Source organism: Bombyx mori, chromosome 23 (genome assembly GCF_030269925.1).
Source record: "Bombyx mori chromosome 23, ASM3026992v2".
NCBI lineage: Eukaryota > Metazoa > Arthropoda > Insecta > Lepidoptera > Bombycidae > Bombyx > Bombyx mori.
Window position 1 is genome coordinate 6,461,674 of NC_085129.1, and position 17,665 is coordinate 6,479,338.

Sequence of the window (17,665 nt, forward strand, 5' to 3'; positions counted from 1 at the left end):
AGAAAGCAGACGACCATGTAGTCAACAATATGATTAGTGGTTACCCTCGCTTACGGAGAGCATAAGTGCAAGCCGCCATTAATGCCAGAGGACTCATTTGAAACTTTACTTGAAGAGCGTTGATAAAATCACGCACCAGATAAATGAGTGATTTTCTTGAGTTTTTAACGGGGTTCATATAGGAAAATGAATTTAACACCCGCCTGGTGTTATTTGGCACCGATGTCTTTAAATATATGTATAGTCTTTACACCGTATATAACGTCGTCACAATACTGTGGTGATATCTTAAGCAAAACATATTTATTTTGGTAGCGAGCTGTAAGTTCTCGACATTTTGGCAAGAATCCAAGCCTATGGAAACTCGTGCCAGGTAAAAAGCTAGTTTTCATAACACTTTTTAAATGCAGAACTGATTTTAATATCGTACAATGAAAGTGTGTTTATTGTTTTACTGTGTAAATTGGTACGTGTTTCGAAATGTTTAGGTAACATAAAAAAAATAATGTTTTTTTCGATAAATTAAATAAAAGTTGATAAGCTATTCCTAGGCCTTCATAAATTATTAAAAAAGGAAAAACAATAAGAATAAATATTTGTCTGTATTACATTCGAATGAGCAGACAAGTTCATTCTTCTTTAAATGAGTTTTCAATCGAGTGATGAGCGACTACTCACCATTAATTGGGCTGTTTGCCCATCTGCATTCAAAAGTAATTGTTCAACTTGTGAATATAATAGAGAAAAGTTTACTAAAATTTAAAATATGATAATAAGCTAGTATCATAGGATATTTTGTAAAAGATAACATTTAAAAAGCAACCACGCTGTAGACCAACGTTGGACGCATCGAGTATCCCTCGAGGATTCGACCTAAAGAAAGGAAATTGCCAGCCATCCGAGATTTTCCATATTTTAAACTTGAAATTTTAAACTATTGCATAGCCTTTATCGCGGGCTTTGAGCGCGGCGACCGAATCAAGAAATGCCATAACGAAAATAAAACCTAACACCCCCCACTCCGCCTACCATGTACCTCGCGTTCAACACATTCATACGTTGCGCTTGTGTAATGTTTGTGGATAAGCGCGCGGGAATGCGTGCGCATCATGAAAAGTCTGCCTATCTCTCTCTCGCGCGGTCTAACTTATGAGCGGGAATGGGACAGTTAATGTTTTGCTTTTGTTAATATTTATAAATATAGCGTGGTCTTATATAGAAATAGTTTTAGTATTAAATTATTATTGTCTAATTATAATTGCATAAGTTGATAAAAAATGCTATGCAATAGCTTTACCGCGGCAGTCCCCGAGTGCCACACGTGATTTTTTTTTCTCAAAACATGTACTTATTCGGTTTTTTTAATTTTCTAGTTAAAATTATTGACTATATTCATAAAACGAGTATTATTTTTCGACTAAAATTTGTCTTTCAATCTGTCAGTATACCGAATTCAACGAATGAAGAATTAATACACATTTGACTGACCTATTAGAATTTAGAATCAAGTTAAACTTCGCATCTTAAGAGGGACATTTATGGAAATTAAATAACCTATCTTGGAAAACTAAATTGACTTAATTGTGCAAGTCTTGCTCGAAAGCTGAATTTTAGTTGTTCACATCTGAAAACTTTAGATATTTTATTAATTCGTAGACGAGAGGTCTTAACGCGTCCTAAAGATTTTATTAGTTTTTTTCCTATGATTCTAAATTGAGTACGTACACTTTTTACATCACCCAACTTGGAAAAAAAATGTTGGGTGAGATAGGTTTTGAACTGTAGGTAGCGGCCTCCCCCCGGTGAAGGTCAAGGGGCGACCTGAGGGGGTGAGGCCGCGCGGCGCGCTACCAGCACTCTAGCGCGCTGCCGTGGAGTGAATAGAGCGACCGGTCGACGGTGTATCGCGTCCCGACCCGGCAGGCTGGTTCTGGTCCAGCGGGGTATTCCGGGACACCAGCGGCACCGTCTGGGCGGCCCGACGGGCTGCCGTACCGAGACGGCCGACGTTTCAGAGCCTTCGATTCGCCTCGAAGGCTCCGTCGGCCGGGCGTCCTTGGGGTGAGCCGCGCCGTCTGGTTGTAGTGTTGACCGCGGTAGCCCCCCTACCTCATCCGGGTTCTGACCTCGGAGGGGATCGGACGTCGGGTGTAAGAGTGCAGAGGAGTCGTTTAGTGGGTGGGCTCTAAAATCCTTGGGCCCGCGGTCTGCTCACAACACCATGCAGATCGTTGAGTCTCACATACCCCGCGCGCCCCTTTTGCGCGGGGACCTCGTAGGAGGTTCGACCCTCTAACCGAAAAAAAAAAAAAAAAAAAAAAAGATAGGTTTTGAAGAAGAAGAAGAAGGGTCGTCGTACTCCCTTACGGGGGCACGGAACGGGCCTCGGGGCGAACCCCACTGCCCGGGCAGAAGCTCCCTACCACATAGGGCAGGGGTGAGTTGATGCAGGGGGGAATGGGAAGAGGGTACGTATGCGCGTTCGGCGCACTCCACATCGACAAAAATATATACATATACATAATACGATGAGCTTGATGTAAGCGACTGATTGATGCCCGCGGAGGTGGCACCCCGGCGCCGGCTGCTGTCCTTGGCTTCGGTTTTTTTTTTTTTTTACGTCCTCCCCCCGTTGAAGATCAAGGGGCGACCTGAGGGGGTGAGGCCGCGCGGCGCGCTACCAGCACTCTAGCGCGCTGCCGTGGAGTGAATAGAGCGACCGGTCGACGGTGTATCGCGTCCCGACCCGGCAGGCTGGTTCTGGTCCAGCGGGGTATTCCGGGACACCAGCGGCACCGTCTGGGCGGCCGGACGGGCTGCCGTACCGAGACGGCCGACGTTTCAGAGCCTTCGATTCGCCTCGAAGGCTCCGTCGGCTGGGCGTCCTTGGGGTGAGCCGCGCCGTCTGGTTGGAGTGTTGACCGCGGTAGCCCCCCTACCTCATCCGGGTTCTGACCTCGGAGGGGATCGGACGTCGGGTGTAAGAGTGCAGAGGAGTCGTTTAGTGGGTGGGCCCTAAAATCCTTGGGCCCGCGGTCTGCTCACAACACCATGCAGATCGTTGAGTCTCACATACCCCGCGCGCCCCTTTTGCGCGGGGACCTCGTAGGAGGTTCGGCCATCTACCCGAAAAAAAAAAAAAAAAAAAGATAGGTTTTGAAAATGATGGAGGTTTCATGTGAGTCTGAAATAAAGAGTTAGCGAGAGAGCTAGTTATAAAAGGTATGACTGAGCCCACACTAATCAACAGATTAGTGTGGGCTCAGGGGTAGTGGGTATTTTTTACTTCAGAATTATTTAATTAATAAATTTTGAATTAAAAATACTTTAGCACCTTTAATTCAACTTCAACTAAAAAAACAAATTAAATAACTTTCATCAATATAAGTTATACTTTGATTCCAGTTCCTGATAAAAAACATCACTTTTAATATTTACTATGATTTTTAATTTCGTTCGACCTACCTACCATCCGACCTACCTACCATATTTTTAGGTATTTATTTCCGTATCGCCTAAAAATGCTTACATCTTCAAATTGCATACAAAATACCTTTATTTCATAACCGCGATTCATTTAACTGTAAAATCGAACTGCGATACATCTCCACGATTCTGGTTCAACGGCTTAGCGTTTTCAAATACTCGTGCCCACAGGTTTCCACCAGATGGAATCCTTCAAAGGGGAACATCCACGACCGTGAAATTCAATTAGATTACGGATAGAGACGCTTAACTCGAAGGCTTGCCAATTCCGAAACGCAACGTTTTCTTAAAGGTTAAAGCTCATTTACTCTGAAAAATATTTCTAAGAATCGTTTATTTAAATATTCTACTTTCCGAACCTGCGAACTTTTATGAAGGTAAATGAGAATAAATAACTTTATAATTTATTTGTATAAAACAATTTAGTCACGATAATATTTGAAATGAATATACATATACAATAGCCAATTAGTGATATAGCTACAAAAAGTCATAAATAGATGTTATGCTGTCATAGTTACAAAGATCACTGTCACAGTATTTCCACCAGTAATTGTACAGTGGAGACTTAGCACAACCTCTCCAAATATAGCCTTGACTTCTAATTGATTTCACAACACATATTTCGTCTTCGCCGCATATTTCTCTGGGTAATAAACCTCTGAAATATTGTAAATATTATAAGAGTTCGTAAATGTTCTATCTGTATTCAATTTTCCTCAATAAATTATCTATTAAAATAAAACATTTGAAGTACTTCGTTGACGCAGTCCTTGTCTACTGCCTTTTGGCCTACGCTATTCTGATAATTGTCTGTGTTTCTTTTATAATAATATATTGTTAGACTTAAATATGCCTAATTGTAAATATAACCGATTAATTAATTTCTATTTTTTTATACGGAAAATAAGTGTAAAATACCTACACGTTACCTTCCAAGCAATTTGCGCTATCGAGCATATCTCCTCTTTCGGTGGTCACGTTAACTTCACATCTCAAGCAAGACATATCTTTAAAAACCGATTTTCTAAATCGTATCGTACGTGAGAGCTCAACAACATTATCGACCCAATCGCGCTTGCTGGAGAAAATATATGGCATTTCAGAAATGGATATGTAGTTACAAAGATTGCAGGAACAGACATAGGTGCTAATATTGTAATTCACATTGAAACATCCACGATCGATAATTCCAAATGGAGTGTGCATTGAATAACACAAATCGTCTTCACGTTCACATAAAATAGAAGGCACACTGAAACATAAAATTGTTCTTTAAAAGTACTGTCGTTTATTATATTTCAAATAAACGATTAAAATTACAAATTAGCAAAAAAAATTGGAATGCGGCGTTTACTCTAGATTGTTTCAAGAAATGCTCAATTAAAAATATGTAATGAATGAATTGTAATCGGAATTTAAACTAAAGAGGCAAATATTATAAAATATAAATAATTAGGATGCAAAAAACCTGCTCTGTTATTCTAAACGGAACTATTATTACCTTTTTTAACTCGGTTAGACTTCAATAACTGGGTTTTAATGAAATTACTTGCTTTTCGAAAGTAAGTAAGTATTTATTTACTCACAGTTTATTCTTGGGGTCACTACAATCTTTTGCCATTATATTATCACATGCGATACACGATCGACGTCGATGTGCAAATCTTTCTAATTGCGATTCATACAACAAGTTACAATTTGTATTATTCTCAGCACGATTCGTTAGTTGCTCAGCTAGAGATGAAGTTTTGTGATACATTAAATCGCGTGATAAATGTATCTGATAATTTATTGTAGTAGCATCATTGACTTTTCTTCTTTTTGTAACTTTAATATATGCTTTATCAACTTTACCAGCAATTTTAGTGTTATATGTTGTAGCCTCAGAAGATTTCTCAACATTAATATTTTCATCTTCATTTTCATCATCATGATTTAGAGTTTGTGTTTGTACCTCCGAGAGTGTATCTAATTTTTCAAATGATCTATCTATTATTGAAGTAGTTTCGTGTAAATCGTCAAAAATCTTTTTAACATTTTCCACTAAGAAAGCTACAAGATTACTGCTTTCGTTATCTTTATGAGATTTTACACCATCATAATGATCTGATTCTTCAGCATGTATTCTAAACGACGGTAAGTATTTATTGTTATTCTGTGACTTCCCTGTACTTGTTCTGAATGCGAAAATAGTTAAAACAATGCTAATCCCACTTATTTTCATGCTAGTACTACATGATAAGATTTATTTATGTTTTTAAAACAAGTTGTTGCCAACAGCGATGTGTGTATGACACGTAAGAATTTCTAAGCAATCTACAAGAAAGGCAAACGTCATTTTGTAAAATATACTAAATAGTATTTATTCCGTATAGTTTTGTATTTTTCTACATTAAATTTATTAATAATAGTTATTACATTAAAATATTTCTAGAACAATAAAATAAATAAAAATTATATTAGAAGTGCCTACGGAAGACGAAAATTGGCTTGATACCCTTGTCATTTGTAAAGTTTTCAGATAGGGATTATGTCTTTTGATATTATGAAATGGTATTCTATTACAATTTGATTCATCACAAAATTTATAAAACTTATTGTAGACGGGTTCACTTATACATCCTCTTGACACAAAATCTGTTTGCTCGTCGATGTTGATAAAACAGTATTGACCACGAGCACAAACCTTAGACTTGGTTCTAAAAATATTTACGTGTTTATTTAATTATCCGTTATAAATTCAAATTTACCAATAACACTGCTAGGAGACTGACCTTAGACCACTTTTACAGATATTATCTAAAAAGTTATTCACCCCTTTAGTTTCGCAAACCTTACACATAAGGCTTACCGACATCAGAGGCTTCTTAAGGCGCTCGTTATCATATTCCCAATCGCTAAGTTTCGTATATTCGTAATAGGCGGGGTCGTACGAAGGCTTATCGTTACATAAAGGACATTTGCATACAAACGTTCTATTTAGCGATCCAGGTAATACACATCCCCTTTTTATGTATAAAGGGTGAAGTTCGATATAGCACTTTTCGGCATCCAAACATTTTTGTGTCGAAACCCTTAAAAAAATGTATTAAAGGAATAAAACACCAAATTGTCAAGTAAAATCTAATTTAGGAAGAAATTAATCTAGTATAAAAAATAATTATTACGCTAAAACATTAAAATTGCGTTCAATTGGAGCAAAGTGGAATAATCGTTTCGGTACAGTCACTATTTTCAGAGATAATTTTATTATCTATACTAATATATAAATCTGCAGTGGTTTTTACGGATGTTCCGTTACAACTACTGAACCATGCATCCGATTGATTTGAAACTTGGTATCCATCTAGAAAATACATGTACTTAATGGATAGGCTAATATTTATATGAGTGTTGGGCTCCCTACACTAGTTGCGGAGGCGTTAATGATGAGAATCTTTGTGGGGGTGAGAAATAATGATGTTAATTTTAAATGCCCAGCGAAGCGGATGGGCACAGCTAGTTAGCTTATAAATAACGTATATTATTTAATATACATCTAGCGACCAGTGACTAAAGTTGAGTACACAACTGCAGATTCAACATTGTGTGTGCCAAATTCATTTCTTCAGAAAAAAAAACATTATTTGTTTGAGACACTGATTGTTAGCTTGGTGGTATCAAAACAAACAATGAAAACAAGACTAGGGCTTTGTATTAAGAAAAAGTTAATTAACATATTTACTTACCCTGATCCCTTATAACAATTCTCATCTGTAGCGGAAATCCCGTCCGCATAGCACGACAAACATTCCAAGCCTTCGTTACTCGTATTCGCCGCATCCCTTGATTTTCTTTGCAGAGCCTCCTGGGATCCATCTAGGGATTTTTCTTTTTTCCCTTTATGTAATTTAAAATTCTCATCAAAAGCTTTGTTGAGTTCATCATCGGTAAACTTTTTGTTGTATTCTCTTATGTTTCTTGTTGTATATTTTGTTTCAGAATACTCACAACTTTGCCTGTTTTGTGTTGATATATTAGAGTTTATTGTAAAGCTTTGAATATGGATGAATAAAATGACAAAAAACATTATTCCAAACAAAGTAACAACTGGTACATGTCATTTTGTAACGAGTCAAAGAGAATTTAATCGAGATGTTTTCAGCAGAGACTTTAAAATTTTATATAACTACCTCATTTTAAATCTCTTTGGTAAGCTGTTATGTTTGAAATTGGTTCTGACTGGTTCTGAAAAACAGAAAAACATTAAAAACTGGTATTGAATTAAATAAATTATTGGTACGTATGTTAAATCCTTATATGTTTTGTGATAATAGTAGGTAGAAGAGGTAGTTTGGAAATAAAACCTTATTAGAAATTATAAAAACTTTTGGGTCCTAACTTGAAATGAAAAACTCTGCGATGGACTTAAAAAAAATCAAGCCTAATACATTTTAAGAAAACAAATAAAACTCTAGTAAATGGATACCCTTCTTTAACATAAAGTAATCTAAAATTATACCAAGAAAATTACACGTTGTAGGTTCGGTACAATAAAACAATAAACAGTAGGAAGACTATTAAGGAAATTACTAAATTCTCTTTGCCACGGCGTTGAGCGTTAACACTTGAATTTCGTGTGCGCTTTGAAATAACTGAAATTAAGAAATTAATCTTGGAAAGTCGCTCGTGCGCTGAACGTAATAGTTCCATAAAGTTATGAAGTGAAATAAGATTAGTAAAATTCAAATATGCTTAAACCAAAACTACATTAATATCTATATATTAATACGTCAAGCAAAAACTTTGTATTCCTTTTTACGAAATTTGCGCGGACGGAGGAGTATGAAATTTTCCACACTTATAGGGAATATAGAGAAGAAGTGCACAAAGCTAAATTTTTTTTTAAATAATGCATAAAAGATACATTATATCAATAAAGCAAACATTACAAACACTACGTACCATGTATTTGACGCACACACGCGTGCATACTATTTATTGTCAAACTTTTGTTCTTGACGTCTGTTGTCAAATTGAGAATAGATTAAATATTGTTTATCTTTGTTAATATTTTTTATAGTGTAGTCTTGGCGAAATTTGTTATTATAGAAGTATGAAATACAATCATAATAGTGTACAAACCCACAATTCCAATTAATTATAGTCGAATTTCGACTACTGCGGGACCTCTAGTTTTTTTAAATTCACATAACATAATACGGGCAAACATAGATTCACCATCCATCATATAAACCGTCACTTCGGATCCTCCCGGTTCATTATCGTTATCTAGTATCGGTTTTAGGCATTCAAAGCACCGGTCACCGTTCTCGTCAAACCCGTCAATTGCGACGAAGGGCTCGTCGTAAAAATTTACTCACAGAACCAGCACATTGAATTTCACGTCAGTAGGTCGCAATTCCGATTCGGTGGTAGGTAGCGAAGCACTGCTCTTGATAGGGTTAGTGTTAGCAAAGTCGCCAGACTGAGCCCCGTGACCTCGTCTACACGTTGGTGAAGCTTGAATAACCCATTGAGGTTACTAAAATATCACCCAGACTCATACCATGAGTTTTGTTTGACAGTGAAAATAAAGGTAACTCTAATTAATTCTTATCAACACTTATAACACTAATTATAAACTTTCCTTTTAAGAATAATTCAATTTCCTTTTATATTTTCTTATAATCGTAGTAATCAAACATGAAAAAACATTATATATTAATTTGCATGATTGCTAATAATTAATATTGTAACGGGTGCAGGAGCTCACGGTCCTGGCGTAGACTGGTTACTGTAGTCCATAGAGATAATAACACGAGACGCACCTTAAGACTTGAGGTCTTTTTTTTTCCAAAGGAGAAAATCGCCACATACGAGAGTTGAACCTCACTAAAAACTAAAACCGCTCACATTTGGCGCCCTACTCCGTACCGGGCCGGAGCCCAGTCGGAGCTATTGAGACGGCGGGACAGGGTGTACGCAGAGCATATTATATCCATCCCGCCGAAGATTTGAGGTCTATACCACATTTGTATAATTCATAGATCTTTCAGCCCCCACGCAGCTTAGCGACTGGTACATGTAAATATTTCAGTAAAATATTATTAATTCACAAATTGTTATATTGTGGCTTTCAATTCTATAAAATTATGTTTTACAGGCATTGATTGAAAGCGATAGGTTGTGATGAATGGGCTGTAATCTTGACTTGCACTCTGTAAGCCTGCACCAAGGATACTTGATAACACCTCCACGGGATATTGAAGTATCGACGATTAATGCCTACAGAATGCCGAGAAGGTGTTTTACGATCGAATAAATTGTAAACATTAAGGGATATCGTGGAATTTGCTTAGTAACACTAGGTAATTACATATTTTCAACAAAAAAAGTTTCAGTTATGCTATCATCACTACAAGAGTATAGGATATCTTATTTACCCTTCAACATGGGTAATTTTAAATTGGATAAAGAACGTTGAGTTAAATCAAATAGTGTGACAATCTAAATATAGGAAGCTCTTTTTATTTTACTGTCATAGGTAGCTTACAAACAACTAGATACCACACACCAAAAGTAAACTTGTCATCATATGATTTAAGGATAAGAGTGCAAGATTACATACCTGTGTAAGAATTGAAATATGATGGTTTCGCCTATTTGACATCACCTCTTAAGGAATTACCGAATTTGCAAATCAGCTCTAGAATCACAGAAAAATAGCCAATAAATTATTTTAGTAAACAATTCTTTTTTTTTCTTTTGTTAAAAAGAAAAATCATTCTCATTTCATTTGAAATTCATTATTTATTCGTCAACGTTGCATACAGCGCTTGCATATTCTATAACTCAATGCAATAATGTTTCATACAAATCTCCTAAACGAGCGATAGGTGCAAGCTGTGGAATGAATGATGTTTCATGTAATTTGTGCGAGCTTCGCCTACAGCCATTGCGCTTAGTGATGCCCTTTGAAAATTTTGATTGTCGATGATTTATGGCGAGTCGATAAAATTGGAGAGAACCAAACTGGATTCACACGTTTTGATTTGTTACTGTAATGCTTTAATTGCTATTCTACATTTCTGAACACTTTTTGGGTCGTACAGCATACTGTGTACACAGTATTTCTAATGAAATACGTATTTAGCAGATAGATTACAGATTCACGATTGTCTTCCACGATGAAAGAATAACATGGTGTAATAAAAATCAAACCCGCAAAATTATAATTTACGTAATCACTGGTGGTAGAACGTCTTGTGAGTCCGCACAGGTACGTACCACCTCCCTGCCTATTTCTGCCGTGAAGCAGTAATGCGTTTCGGTTTGAAGGGTGGGACAGCCGTCGTAACTATACTGAGACCTTAGAACTCAACTATCTCAAGGTGGATAGCGGCATTTACGTTGTAGATATCTATGGGCTCTGGTAACTGTTTAACACCAGCTGTGCTGTGAGCTCATCCACCCCTGTATACAATAAAAAAAAAAACACTACCTACTTGGGATCAACATTAAGTTAATGCAACGTATTTGTAGGTTCTGCATCGTTTCTTTTATGATTTCAAGGCTAGGCTATTCTAATACTCACTCTAACCGGCGCCATCTAGGCGGGCTTCGGATAGCCTGCCGACCGAGAGGGCTAGTGACCGCCGGTCTGGCGTCCTGTGGGGGAGGGTGATGGGAGAGATGTGCTCCGCATTAAACGCTTCACTTCCCCCCTTTGCCTTTTCATTAGTTCATCATTAGTTCATCGCATATGCGAGGTTTGGACGTTGGTTGTTGAGCGACAGGAGGCTTTAGTCGGTTCGACTCCGACATGCTCCGCCCGCCGTCCCCAGTGTGGAGGGCGGAAGTCCGGCGATCTCCACCTGACCAAAAAAAAAAAAAGTTTAGTCTAATGCATTCAAGAAAGTCAGGATCATCAAAGTCATAATCCACCTTTTTTTGTAGATTGGCTTCGATCATCGAAGAACATCACTGTAGTCAGTCCAATTAGTACATAAAATAGGCCGCATTGGAATTAGAAACTGCAATTTTCTAACAAATCACTTTGGAGTATTAAGATAACTTTACATAATAAATAGTTTAGTTTTAAATACACGTTACGATTCAACACGAGATTGTTTAAAATGAACTACCATTCAGAAACGATTAAACTGAATGTAATTTCGTTAGATCGAGATATTTGCTCTCTTTGAATTTATTGATGTTCTGAGACGAAACTCGTGAAGCATCCGACTTTGTGATGTATAATTCGATCTAATTTGAAAACTTGTGTAATCTAAAGTCTTTGAACGGGTTCCCTGGCTGCAGAATATACGAGGGTCTCATAGAAAATATTAATTTTATCTCGCGAATTTCGTAAGTTCGTTGAATAAATTAAAAGGCTTAGAATGATTCGATTTCGATGTTATTAGGTAAGGAAATTTTAATTAACTGTTAAATTTTTTTATTAATTTCATATTATTATATAGAGTTAGACTGATATGCTATATCAGAACCATTGGAAAGAGGGATTAATGAGCTCACAACTCACTTAATCGGTTAACAGAGCTCATGGATATCACATAAAGTGTTTTTTTTTGTAACTGTTTAAATAGGTGGAGTGGCTCACAGCCCACATGAACTTCACTACCATGAACCACCACACAATTTGAGATAAGTATTCTAAATCTCAATTTTAAAGTACAACAGCTTCATGGCAGAAATAGGCAGGGTGCTGGTACCTGCCTGTGCGGGCTTACCAGACGCCCTACCATCACCACCAGAATGTGGAGGTATTCATTCAGTGTTGACTCTATTTTAATGGTTGTTACTCCTTCCAAATCAAAAAGCAAAATTGCTTCGTGATACAATTAGGCAGGATGGCGATACTTAATTATAATGGCTCAGTGGCCTAGTGAATTCGAATAATTTCTAAATCTTACTATTATCTATAACGCGTTAGTGTAGTAAATGATTTCTTGAAACGTCTCAAAAGAAGCTTTGGTTATCTAACTAAAACAGCGAAAGATCGTGACGAACAATTCGTAACACTTAGAGCGTAAACACTGTTGCTTATAACGCTAATAACTGGTACGATATCGCAAAATGGCACCGAGACTATTTAAGGTTTCGCTTGAATCCTCTTAAATTTAATAACGCATAAAATCACAGAGTTGTCAAAATAAACGTAAATCCTTCACGGGCTCGCCGGTGGAGCGACTGCATGCAGTTTTATCATCCATTGTATGGGGTTTTTATTACCTGTAATTTAATATACTTTACCGAAATGGCACTGCAGAGTGCAAATATATTTCAGAGAACTCAATATGAACATACGATACGTTTCATTCATCAAATATTTGAGAATAAAAATATGGATTGTTGTAGTGTTCTTACACTTATCTCATATTAAATTTGTTTCTCATGTATAGTATCAAATTTTAATAACAACTAAAATGTTTAACAAGTAGTCCCTCTCACGCATGATATAAGGTATCTGCAAATTTTAAGATACAATCAAGATATATGCCAAATAGAAACTTTGAGCTTTTTTTTAAAAAACACTAAACGATGAATTCAATAAGGCATCATAATTTTTACTTCCTACTTTTTTTGGTACACACATCTCATTTAAATCAAAAAACTGCTTAGAAATACAATTAAATGCTTCATATGCAGTAACTTAACCCAAATCGACGTCGACATAAATGTTGTAGAAAAAACTACACGCAGCACAACCACACTACACGCAATGTAACACGAAGAAAACCGTCAAGCTCATAAGGTCAATGGCCGGTGGGTATTCAGTTCAGTTAGCTATCTTGGCTATAAGACGCGGGTACACCAAATAGGAGATAATTAAATAATTTTACTTAGATTAATAAATAAATACTATTTACCATACAAGTCAGTGAAAAATAAAAATTGACGTTTCTTCAACGGGTACCCTCATAAAGTATAATCACAAGCAGTGTTCTGATTTACCTAAGTTTCAAAGATCAAAGGCAAAACGTTTAGATTGCTTTGCGACTGCCTAGATGGGAGGACGAGCTCACGGCTCAGCTGGTGTTAAATATACATCAACAACATGACATGAATTCTATGTTTCAGTTTTATACTACAACAGTTGCCCCATCCTTCAAACCGAATCACACTACTGTTTGACGGCAGAAATAGACAGGGTGGTGGTACCTACTTGCAGGGAACTCACAAAACGCCCTACCAAAAGCAAAGGTTTTATTAAACCTTAATTAATTTAATTAAAAATACATTCTGTAGGTTTAAATGACTGTGCTACTGAAGCTACTGCACACTTGACATCGCTATTCTGCAGTTTATGGTCGCATGATGTGTCATTGTCGCATACTTGCACACATTCCCACCGCAAAGCATCGTTTTAAATATAAATCCTGTATATAAATCCTTTGTTTTTGTTATATAAAAAAACCTTTCTACGTTGTTTATCTTTCATAACCCATGACGTTCAAGTACCGGCGTAAAATTTTGCGTACTTTAATCCAGAATCATGTTTTTATGGCCCACTTATTTTTGTGGAGGTTAAAACATAATCAGGTTCTTCTATCCCACGTTTTGGTGTTGGGTGCTTACGTGATTTCAACTTTTTTACTAAGGAAAGTAGCTATTGCTACCGTAGGGATGCTGGGGATTGGTAACAGAGCAAAGAAACTACAGAGACTTTAATTCGTCATGGTCCTTCATTGTTTATTCAGAGTTTTATTGATCTACTTTTATCAGGTGCAAAAGTAAATAAATCGCACATTTAAATGATACAAAATAAAGTACCAATGAAATAATATGTCTTATAGCTATTTGGGTTCTGGAGTCTGCATAATATGCTATCTCTAGTACCTAATATGTATTTCTGGCATTCATTTCATGTTTAATTATACTGTGAGATATGAAAAAAGATAATAATATTGTATTTTATGAACTATTTCTGTAATAGTTGAAGTACTGTGAGTATGTGTGCACTAAATCCAATATAATATTTTCAGGTACACAAAAAAAACAAAAACCCAAATCGTCTGTCGAACAAATTCTCGATGCTTCTAGTTAATTTTGTTTCTACTTTGTTCGTACCAAATTTACTATATCTCAGAAATTAAGTGTAACGAAAAACTAAACACGTAATACAAAGTGAATTCATTTGAGCGCGTGTTTTTTTTTTTTTTCATTAGCAAAACCTTCATGAACAGAACGTGAGAATCTTAATTAAATTTAATCATCTGCAGGTAGAAACTTTGTAAGTATTATCTTCAGTCTGAACTCAAGAAAGTTTCATCAGCAAGCTATAACATACTAACTAGGTTCTTTTTTAGTTTTACGAGGATTCTATACTTAACTATTTCAATTTGGATTAATTAATGAATTTTATTAATAAAATATTTATGAGTTTTATTAATGATTATGCAGTATGATTTTGAACCTGAACAATTTATTTTCATAAACTATGAACGGGCATTAATGCTTACATAAATCATCGAATTTGGTGAAGATTTTGGTTAAGCTGGAAAAGCCTCCGGGCCACTGATCTCAGAAAAAAGTTTTTTTTTTATTGCTTAGATGGGGGGACGAGCTCGCAGCCCACCTGGTGTTAAGTGGTTACTGGAGCCCATAGACATCCACAGCGTAAATGCGCCACCCACCTTGAGATATAAGTTCTAAGGTCTCAAGTATAGTTACAACGGCTACCCCCACCCTTCGAATCGAAACGCATTACTGCTTCACGGCATAAATAGGCGGGGTGGTGGATAAATCTACAGCCTTATGGGCATGTAGTTTCAGCCTAAAATGCTACCACCTCATCTCTTCGAATAGGTGACTAAGGGATTCAGTGGTGAATGGGCAGTCGCATTCTCCGAGTACTATACCAGAACTTATCTGACCACAACGAGGCAACGCGAAGCCGCCATCGTCCGAAACATGTTTTATCGGATCTCGCAGATACTCTCTCTCTGCTTTTAGGACCCTCAAGCACCGGTCTCCGTCCTCGTCGAACTCATCGTTTACGACGAAGAGTTCGACAAGTGAACTAACCCATAGACACAGCCCACTGAGTTTCTCGTCGGACTTTCTCAGTGGGTCGGGATTCCGACCCAGTGGTAGATTCTGCGAAGCACTGCTCTTGACAGGGCTAGTGTTAGCAAATTCTTCTTTTGATTGCCTTCCGAGGTGTTGGGTAATTTTTTTAACTTATAGCCCGACGAGTAACTGACGACGAGTGGTCAGCATTGCTCATATACGTCGTCAAGTCACTACTTACTACCGATGATTCTTTTTAAATTCTACTTGAAGAAAGTCATACCTTTGCGCTTAGAAAGTACAGAAGATTTCATTTTTGAGGCGAATGAATTTTGTCTTTTGATTCAGATAGTAGCAAGAAATTTTGCTTTATATGCAAACAAGTGCTCTTCAGAGTACATTTTTAACTCTTGTCTTGTCACAGGTAGCATGATGCTAAAAATTCGAATTGAAACTCAAACTCTTGACACATCCCATTCTTAGTTACACCAATTTGAACATCATTCTACTCTGTAAGTCGGAATACACTATGGTTTTACAGCAGAAATAGCCTTCATACTCAAAATGGTGTAGTCAAAATAATCTCAGGATGATATAATTATTAATATAACGCCATTCAATAGCGCCAGTATTAATATTTCCCTTTGACGGTATCATAACATTAGACTAATTCGCGAATATCATCCGTCCGTCAATTAATAAGGTTATTAACAGAAGCCATTATGCAGTTTCGTATTATCTAATATATTATGTTGGAATGAGATTGAAATGTGTGGTTGTAAATTCGTCGGTTCAAGTTATGATGATGATATTGCTTATAACTTGTATTGTCATCGTGATACTCCTGGGCTAATTGGATTCACGCATTTGTCTTATTGAAGATATCGTTAAACTACGGTAAACACGTTTTGAAATGTTATTTATTTTAATTTTATACTTATTGTACACAAAAAAGGAAATACAATAAAAACAGATTTCTGAAATATTCTTAATTTTTTACCGCTTGATACCGATATTATTCTTCGTCTGTCGGGGTTATTATCTTTATCTCGTTTACTAAACCAAACATCCCATTAATTCATATATTTTACTTCCAAGTCCGAGATTACCTAAATGTTGGATTCAAACAAAAGGTAGAATATGAAATGTAAAACAGTCCATAAACGCCTACGCGATACACGAAGTGAAAGCCCAAATAATATTGTAGCACGAACAAACAATATCCAGGAACGTTAACCGCTCATTGCTTATTATAATCAAGCGTAAGCTCACCAAATACCTAAACTCAATATGAAAATTCGCTTTAATAGTAATTGGAAACCTAAGATCCTAACATACAACGTTTACAACCATGCAAATATTATACCTTCAGCAATATAGAACTCTAACAGCAACTATTAAATACAATATTATAACAATACCGTCTGCGTAAATATTAGGTATTTACCTATAAAGTTGCCGTGTATTATAAATAACTAGGGACCCGCCCTCGCTTCGCTTCGGAAACTGTAATTTATTATTGATTTCTCAACTATTTAATGAATGTTATCATACATATAAACCTTCCTCTTCAATCACTCTATCTATTAAAAAAAACCGCGTCAAAATCCGTTGCGTAGTTTTAAAGATTTAAGCATACATAGGGACAGACAGATATAGGGACAAAGAAAGCGACTTTGTTTTATACTATGCAGTGAAGCTATATAGTCATTTTTTCCAAAATCTCTTCATTTCTGTGTATGTTAAGTAGTTCAAGGGATATCAAAACGCGTTTGTCGTGCTGGCGATCTTTCGATTCATGCGGCACTCACTTATAAAGTTTTTTGTACCTTGCCAATTTGACGCAAATGGACCAATATTATTTTGATACTTACGTTGAAAACTGAGGAGTGCACGTTTGGGATGGTATGGACATGTGATGAGACGGAATGAAAATGAAGTTGTTAAGAGAGTGTTAACTATGAATGTGGAAGGATTTAGAGGAAGAGGTAGACCTAAGAAGAAATGGATGGATTGTGTGAAAGACGATATGGGTAGGAGGGGAGTGAGCGAAGAAATGGTATATGATAGAAGAGTATGGAAGGAGAAAACATGTTGCGCCGACCCCAGGTGACTGGGAGAAGGGCAGGATAATGATGATGATGATGTTGAAAACTGCTGA

The 17,665-nt window shown here is 36.6% G+C and overlaps 1 protein-coding gene and 1 long non-coding RNA gene across 8 annotated transcripts; one reads left to right on the forward strand and one right to left on the reverse strand.

Annotated features, from left to right (window-relative positions):
• Nucleotides 1-3,876: 3,876 nt before the first annotated feature.
• Nucleotides 3,877-7,614, reverse strand: LOC101738688 (uncharacterized). 7 transcript variants are annotated; one of them, XR_009976383.1, is made up of 6 exons: nucleotides 7,218-7,607; nucleotides 6,341-6,563; nucleotides 5,076-5,805; nucleotides 4,654-4,741; nucleotides 4,419-4,567; nucleotides 3,877-4,147 (listed from the first exon to the last, which is right to left on the reverse strand). XR_009976383.1 is itself a non-coding variant. In XM_021346384.3 (6 exons), exons 4-6 carry the CDS (start codon nucleotides 5,711-5,713, stop codon nucleotides 3,967-3,969), a joined length of 1,149 nt encoding a protein of 382 aa, XP_021202059.1. In that variant the 5' UTR covers nucleotides 5,714-5,805; nucleotides 6,341-6,563; nucleotides 7,218-7,368; nucleotides 7,480-7,595; the 3' UTR covers nucleotides 3,877-3,966. The 7 variants fall into 7 exon arrangements, 5 of the variants coding, with proteins under 5 accessions (XP_021202059.1, XP_021202063.1, XP_021202067.1 ...); XR_002430195.3 differs by having other exon boundaries at nucleotides 4,412-4,567; XM_021346384.3 differs by having other exon boundaries at nucleotides 4,412-4,741; nucleotides 7,218-7,368; nucleotides 7,480-7,595.
• A 25-nt stretch (nucleotides 7,615-7,639) lies between these two features.
• LOC134201175 (uncharacterized) lies at nucleotides 7,640-10,221 on the forward strand. Its single transcript, XR_009976384.1, has 2 exons — nucleotides 7,640-7,767; nucleotides 9,635-10,221. It is a non-coding gene; the product is annotated as an uncharacterized LOC134201175 (long non-coding RNA).
• The last annotated feature ends 7,444 nt before the right edge of the window (nucleotides 10,222-17,665 follow it).